Raw genomic sequence first — 8,094 nt, 5'->3', positions numbered from 1 at the left:
GGAGAGATCAATCATGGGAGAAAGAAGGGCTGTCTATCCACAGGGAGACAGCTCAGGGGGCAGGAGTGCATGGAGAGATGGACACAGGGAAGAGGTAACTATCAGGAGGAAGTGGGAGGGGAGCTGTTGCATTGGGGTAAATTGTAGTCAATGTCATGAGACAACGTGTGCATGAGCTGCTGTATGGAAAGTGAATCTGCTCTGTAAACTTTCACTCAAATCACAATTTTTTAAAAAAAGAAGAGGAGCTCTGGTGGCACAGTGGTAAAGTGCTAGGCTATTGGCCTAAAGCAATCTGGAGGGCTGTTTAGAGAATGTGTTTTATCCCCAAGGTTAGGAGGCTGCTTTTGACATACCCATGGGAGTATCCATAATCGTAGGCTGAGGCTGCCTTCCGACTGACTTCAGACCCAAGGGAGTACTCTGTGGCTCCCAGACTATAGGCCTGAGAACCCTGCTGCTGGTAGGAGGAAGCCTGGCTGAAAGCCTGTGATTCCTGGCGATGGGCGGCTGAGGAGCGGCTGCTGTAGGCTGTGGAGCCATGAGTATAGATGGCTGAGCGCTTCTTCTCCTGCTGGTACTGGCTCGTGGTGGTACGGAGGTCCTTGTTGCGGTAGCTTTGATCATAGTGCTCATGGAACTTCTGATAAAAAGGCAAAGACATCATGTGCTCCTTGAGTGAACAGGCAGGCAACCTACAACAAAACAAAAATATTTGAGCAAACTCTTAAGGAAGAAGTCCCATAGAACGGGTCATCTAAACCTGGTATGTACTGCATCAGGTAAATTTGCTGCAAAACAAAACCCAAGACTAAACCCACTGCCTTGAGTTGATTCTGGCTCATAGTGACCCTGGAGGACAGAGTATAACTGCCCCATAGAGTTTCCAAGGCTATCAATCTTTATGGAAGCAGATTGCCTCTTCTTTCTCCTGTCAAGCAGCTGGAGGGTTCGAACCACTGACTTTTTGGTTAGCAGCTAACTACTGTGTCACCAAATCAAAGATGCCACTTTGATAACTAAGGTGCACTTGACCCAAGCTGCAGTCTTCTCAATTGTCTCATCTGTATGAGAAGCTGGACAATCAAAAACGAAGACAGAAAAACTGATGCATTTGGATTGTGGTTTGACAAAGAATACTGAACATACCATGGACTGCCAGAGAACAAACAAATCAGTCTTAGAAGTACAACCAGAATGCTTCTTAGAAGCAAGGATGGCAAGACATCACCTTGCAGAAGGCAAGAAATTGGGCATGTCATCAAGAAAGGCCAATCACTAGAAAAAGGGCATCATGTCTGGTAAAGTAGAAGGTCAGAGAAAATTAGAGAAATCTTCAATGAGATAGACTGACACAATAGCTGCAACAATGGACTCAAATTCATCAGGGACCATGAAGATGGCACAGGATTGAGCAACGTTTCGTCCTGTTATACACGAGGTTGCTATGAACCAGAGACAACTCGATGGCAAGGAACAACAATAATAAATTTTCCAGAAAGTAAATGGAAAATGACGTGACATTCAGCTTAACTATTACTCAATAAATTCCCCCCTCCATAGCCTGAATGTGCCCTTTCCTGCACCTGAGCTTTCTGTTTTCTTTATATCTAGGAGGTCTTTACAAAATTTCCCTCTGTTGATTGTATTTGTTCCTCAGATCTTTCATAATACAGATTTCTAATTTTCTAGCATTTCATTCTGACAAGGGTGTCATCTAGGAGAATATGTAATAGTGGAGAGTGTGGTTGTCATTCAAAAATTATTGTGCACCTACTATGAACCTGGCTCTATTCCAGCACAGGAAATCCAGCAATGAGCAAAACAAACAAGAAGCCCCACTCTAATAACCTTACGCTCCATTGCAAGAGACAGTAGATAAGGTAAACAAGCAAGGAATACAGTATAGTAGGATGTGCTAGATGTTAAAGAGAAATATAAAGCAGGGAAGAAGGTGGGGTGCAGTTTTTAAACTGCATCATCTGGAATGGTTTGACAGAGAAGGGACATCTGAGTGTGAGAGTACCTAGGGAAGAGTGTTCCAAACAGAAGACCAGTGCAAAGGTACCGAGGCATGAGCAGGTCTGTCAGACTCCAGCAACAGCAGATAGGCAAGTGTGGCCACAGCAGAATGAGGGGCAGGGGAAGAGAGAAAAAATGTCAGAGAGATAAGGGGTGTGGGGGAAAGAAAGATTAGGAGAGCAGAGAGTTTAAGGTTCTACAGGACTTCAGCTTTCATTCTGAAAGGCTGAAGAGCCACTGGAAGGTTCTGAGCTAAAAATCACTCTGGCTGATGTCTGAAGAACTGACCGTTGAAGGACAAGGGTGGGAGCTGGGAGACTAGTGAGGAGACCACAGTGATCATCTAGGTTAGAGATGATGGTGATAGACGTAGACATATGAGAAATGATAAGACTTGGGATCTATTTTGAAGGCAGAATCAATAGAATTTGCTGAAAACTTGGATGTGTGAGAGCTTGGAATTGAAAGGAGAGGAGAAATAGAAGATTGCAAGATTTTTGCCTGAGTAATGGGGTGGAAGCAAAGAGTTAACGTATTGGGCTGCTAACCAAAAGGTTGGCGATTTAAGTCAACCCAAAGGTGCAATGCAAGAAAAGCCAGCTATCTACTTTTGAAAACTCAGCCATGGGAAACCCTATGGAGCACATCTGCTCTGACACACGAGAGATCTCCATGACACATACAGGATTCAACTAGACAGTGACATTTTTCTTTTTTTTAATCGGAAAGGTGACTTTTTTTACTTTTAATTAGAAAGGTAAAGATAGGGAGGTATTAAAAAATATATCAGTTCACCATGGAAGAATAGAATATTGGTTTGAGACATTATATTTTTCCAGATACTTGTTAGACATCCAAATGGAGATGTTTAGTGGAAACTTGAGGGTATAGATTGGGAGTACAGAGTAGATATCCAGGATGGAGATCTGCATTTGAGAATCAACAAGATATATATGGTATTTCAAAGTCAACAGAGTGGCTGAGAATAATTTTAAACGGAAAAGAAAGTCCTAGGATTGAACATTAAAGTATGTTAACAGTGTCATATAACCAGTTGTCTGAAATCTCACAAACACTTCAAAAAGATATAATGTTGAACCAGAAAAACCATTTGCTCCATTAAGAATAGGAAGGTTGCTGTTGTTGTTGCTGTTATGTGCTATCAAGTCAGACCCTACTCATAGTGACCCCTCCTTGGGTTTCCGAGGCAGTATCACTACGGAAGTAGATTGCCCCATCTTCCTTCCGAGGAGTGGCTAGTAGGTTTGAACCGCCAGCCTTCTGGTTAGCAGTAAAGTGCCTTAGGCACTATGCCACCAGAGCTCCCAGGAAGGCTTCTAGTCCTACATAAAGAGGTGAGAAAGTCAGTCACTCATGTAACAGTTTGCATTGTGAACTTCAGCTCACAGTTCTGTGGAAAGTGAAAGATGTGGTCTCCTATTGCATTAACTTTCTTGAATAATCTGTCCACTGTCGAGAGGCCTATTAGCCACATTGACAATCTCCAAAAGAACTGTGAAAGCTCTGATTATTTAAATACTTTTGTGGATGGTCTTAAATTTTTAAATTTTCTAAGTAAAATTAGTTTTGAAGTTTTTTCCAAATCTTGATGTTTAAAAACTTCTAAAGGAGTAAAATCTTTCTAAACTCACATTTTTTTTTTTTTTTTTGTCAAGCTTAAAAGTAGTTTTCATTTAAACTGTTAAAAAGTCAGGATATATTCCCTAGGGAAGAAAACAAACTTCACTCCAGAAATATTTATCTTAGGGCTCATGAAAGATATCAGTCTACAGGGCATTTCCCAGGAGGAAAAAAATAGCTACTAGCAAGCAACTTTGTTTCAATTGTTAAATAGCTTGCTCTTTTCTATTATATATATAAATAATTATGATGTGTAAGGAATGATTCTTGGATTCATTTTGACAAAACAAAAAAAGTTAGAAATTACATTATAGAATTATGTTGTTTGTTGTTGTTGTTATTATTTGCCATCAAGTCGGCCCCAACTCATAGTGACCCCTCCTTGGGTTTCCGAGGCAGTATCACTACGGAAGTAGGAATGCCCAACCTTCCTTCCGAGGAGTGGCTGGTGGGTTTGAACCGCCAGCCTTCTGGTTAGCAGTCAAGTGCCTTAGGCACTATGCTACCTATGGTTCTGCAATGGTATATACCACACTGTAACAGAGCAAATGCTATTTGAATAATTTCCAAACAAATGATAAATTACCTTTCTAAATGTGATGTAAGGAGCCCTGGTAGCACAGTGATTAAAGTACTCGGCTGCTAACTGAAAGGTCAGCAGTTTGAACTCATCAGCTGCTCTGCAGGAAAAGATGTAGCATTTTGCTTCCATAAAGATTTACAGCCTTGGAAAACTTATTGTCTTATGGGGCAGTTCTACTCTGTCCTATAGAGTGGTTATGAATTGGAATTGAGTCCACAGCAATGGGTATGTATGATGTTATATGCTAAATTCACTACCCAGATAATGAATTGCTATTTTTACTAAATAAACCCTTTAAATATCTTGTCTCAATGCTGCTTGCTACTCTCTTATTTCTATTTTTCCCAAACAGATTTGTGTTTAATAATTCTTGGTATTCCAAGCACATAAGTAGTTTATTACAAGTAAACAGAATTTGACTTTAAGTCAACAGAGCTGGTTGTCACAACTCTGACCTCTGGAACAAAGACACTACTGCCTTCTCTTCATAAATCCAGCAAGGATTATCTCCAACACATGCTTGCCAAAGAATGTTGGGAGGAAAGAGGGTTTTGTTGTCTTCTGCTCCTTTAAGGCCTAATTTTTTTTTCCAGAAAATAACTTGGGAACTTAGGAAGATATGCTAACTCCATGGCTGGAATACTGACATGATACTTTCGTACAGCACTGAGGCTGAAAGCTGATTAAAAATTATTCACAGAAGGCATTAACTTTGTGGGGATCTGTGTTGCCTCTGAAATGTTACTTCACCATTCTCAGGTTAGGAACCCCATGATGCACTCATACATCATCCACATTGCACTGTCAGCACAAAATCACAGAATTCTAAGCGATTGGCTTGAGAGTTATTTACCTCCTCTTGGTCTAATTTATAATCAGAGAGTATTGCAGGCATCTTTTCCAATGAAAACACTATGATTTCCTGTCACCTCGCCCATTCCAGATTTCAACCAAACCACTGAACTATAAACTTAGCAGGAGTACTTAAACTCACACTCACAGTTTAGTCTGAGACAAATATTTTCTCCTTATATTTTCAAGAACAGTAGTTTAACTGAAAAAGGAGAGTGATCTGAGAACAGAGCTGTGCCAGCAAAAACTGGGCCCCTGCTGCTCTTGCTCTTACTTCCCAGGAGTTTCACTTTCCTATTCTCTGCTCTCCTGACAGCTCTTTGAGCAAACTGCTAAATTCAGATGATAGAAAGAAACCACACACACTCAGGTGGCTAAGCAAATAAAGTGCATTCTTCTGCCTCAGGGTCACACTTACCAGTTTCCAAAGGAGTAATGGTAGTGGGCTCCGATGTGGCTGTAGAACTGGCAGGAGAAGGAAAAATCCCCCTAGTTTGAATCCAAGAGAAAATTAGGAGGCAGGGCTAAGACAGGACCCTGGGGGCCAGTTCAAAAATACTGTGTGTGGTCAGGCAGGAGAATGTCAGAGCCCTACAGCCAGCCTTTTATGGCCAAGAAGGCAGATAAATATAGCAGCAAATGGGGTGGGGGTACAAAGTGCAGAGAAAGGAGAGGCACTGACAGGTTGCTGCTTCAGCCATGTCATTAAATTAATGCCATTCAATGGGTCTTCCCTGATTAAACCAAATGTGAGACTTTTATTTGGATCTAAGGGCTCTTTGTCATATCACTTTATCATTGGATATTTAAAAGTATAATGGAAAGAGTGGTTTATGCTGAGCACTAAAAATAGTGTGTAGTAATCTGATTCTCAAAATGGACTTCATGGAATTTTAATGCTAAGATATGGTTCTGAGTATGCTGTAAATATCACATGTACTGTACATAAAAAGACACAAAGTGACAATGCAACGTGAGGTTCACTAGAGGCAAACTAAGATACACGTTATGCTTGATGGCAATTTGGGCTTGACCATTTTTCTCATTTCAGGAAAATGTACAAAGCATAGGTCACAGCTTCAAGACTGGATATATGATTTCCTATTTGTTAACTAGGAACTCTGGTAGCATAGTGCATAAGACACTTGACTGCTAACCAGTGAAGGCTGGTGGTTCAAACCCACCAGCCACTCCTTCGAAGGAAGCTTGGGCAATCTACTTCCGTAGTGATACTTCCTCGGAAACCCAAAGAGGGGTCGCTATGAGTCGGGTCTGACTTGATGGCAAATAACAACGACAACATTTGTTAACTAAATCATTCTAAGAAGTAACACATTTTATCTTTCTGAAACTCAAAATAGGGGGCAGTAGTGGTTCAGCAGTAGAATTCTTGTTTTCCATGTGGGAGACTCAGATTCAAGTTCTGGCCAGTGCACCTGCTGCGCAGCCACCTCTGCCTGTCAGTGGAGGCTTGTCGCTGTGATGTTGAACAGGTTGCAGTGGAGCTTCCAGACAAAGATGGGCTAGGAAGAAAGGCCTGGCCATCGACTTCTAAAACTTAGCCAATGAAAACCCAAGGATAGCAGCAATCCAGTCTGCCACCAATCATGAAGATGGCAGAACCTGGCAGCATTTTGCTCTGTTGTACATGGGATTGCCAGAAGATACAGGCTGACTTCACAGTAGCTACCAACAACAAAAACAAACTCAGAGTAAAATCAATCTGTGTAAAGACATTTTCTTTCTTTCTTTAGAGTATATTACTGGTAGAGAGAATAGCTGGTGGTGTACTGGTTAAGCACTTGGCTGCTAAGTGAAAGGTCAGCAGTTAGAACCCACCAGTACTCCATGGGAGAAAGATATGACAGTCTGCTCCTGTAAAGATTACAGCCTTGTAATCTTTGTGTACACCACATGGAACAGTTCTACTCTGTCCTGTAGGGTTGCTATGAGTAGGAATCAATTTGACAGCAACAAGTTTTTGGTTTGGCTATAATCTAGTGGTGAGAACCTGGGTTTTTGGCTGAGACAAGAACCCAGGTAACCTCAAGCAATTTATTTCTTCTCCCTAAAGGCCAGTTTTCTTCTCTATAAAATGGGGTTAATATCCATGTTATAAGGTTGCTTTGGATATTAAACGTGATAATGCAGATAAAACACTTAGTGCCTGCCATAAAACACTCAATAAATGTCAACTATTATTAGTAGTAACAGTAACTTAAAAGCTCATTGAGCAGATTGTGTACATTAAATGTGTTGGTATTCTGATACAATGGCCTTATGTCCTGATACTGGCATAACGTCAGCTGAATATCAGTTGTATTTATCAAAATATTGAATAGACACAATACTATAGTATATTTTATAATTACTTTCTTGATGATAGCTAGAGTTAACATGATATCATGTCATAGGCATGATCTCATTTAATGTGATAGATGATCATGTTTAATTTTGACAACACCCTGCAACACAGGTATCATCAGTCTCATCACATAGCTGAGGAAACAGAAGCTTCCAGAAGTGAAATCACTAACGGAAGATCACACAGCCAGTAAATGTCACAAATACAATCCATTCAAGATGTTTGAATTACAAAGCCCATGCTGTATCTTCCAGTGTCACTTTGTTGATAAAATGAGATATTTTGAAATGGTCTTTCAGCCCAAGATAAATTGCAACTCAGAGGGTCAACTTCTGAGCTACTGGAAGTGTATAGGAAGAGTGTCTGCTACTTACTTTTCATCTAGGTTCCTAGTAAAATCCAATTCGGCATTTGTTTGTCTACATATATCCCCTGTGAATGTGCACACAGACATTTTAGATGTCTGAAATCCATAGGAGGTTTTTCTAAGCTATCTAGATTACTATGTTACATATAGTAGTATATTGCATAATAAAACTAACATGGAAGAAGGAAATTTAGTTGGGCCCATACAAATAAATTATTATAATTTAAGCATTATTCCTTTATAGGTGTGTAATCATTCTGTCAA

At 40.4% G+C, this 8,094-nt stretch overlaps 1 protein-coding gene across 1 annotated transcript in view; it reads right to left on the bottom strand.

Annotated features, from left to right (window-relative positions):
- Positions 1-664, bottom strand: part of MYOM1 (myomesin 1) — a 156,746-nt gene extending 156,082 nt beyond the window's left edge. Inside the window, exon 1 of the mRNA XM_042780221.1 lies at positions 357-664. Within this exon, the coding sequence (XP_042636155.1) occupies positions 357-664 (308 nt within the window). The remainder of the gene's footprint in view (positions 1-356) is intronic.
- Positions 665-8,094: the final 7,430 nt, after the last annotated feature.

The sequence above is a fragment of the Orycteropus afer genome, unplaced genomic scaffold, assembly GCF_000298275.1.
Source record: "Orycteropus afer afer isolate SDZICR_OR568_19922 unplaced genomic scaffold, OryAfe1.0 scaffold00028, whole genome shotgun sequence".
In the NCBI taxonomy this organism is placed as follows: domain Eukaryota; kingdom Metazoa; phylum Chordata; class Mammalia; order Tubulidentata; family Orycteropodidae; genus Orycteropus; species Orycteropus afer.
Note: the sequence above shows the minus strand (reverse complement) of the source record. Positions and strands in the feature narration are given on the sequence as shown.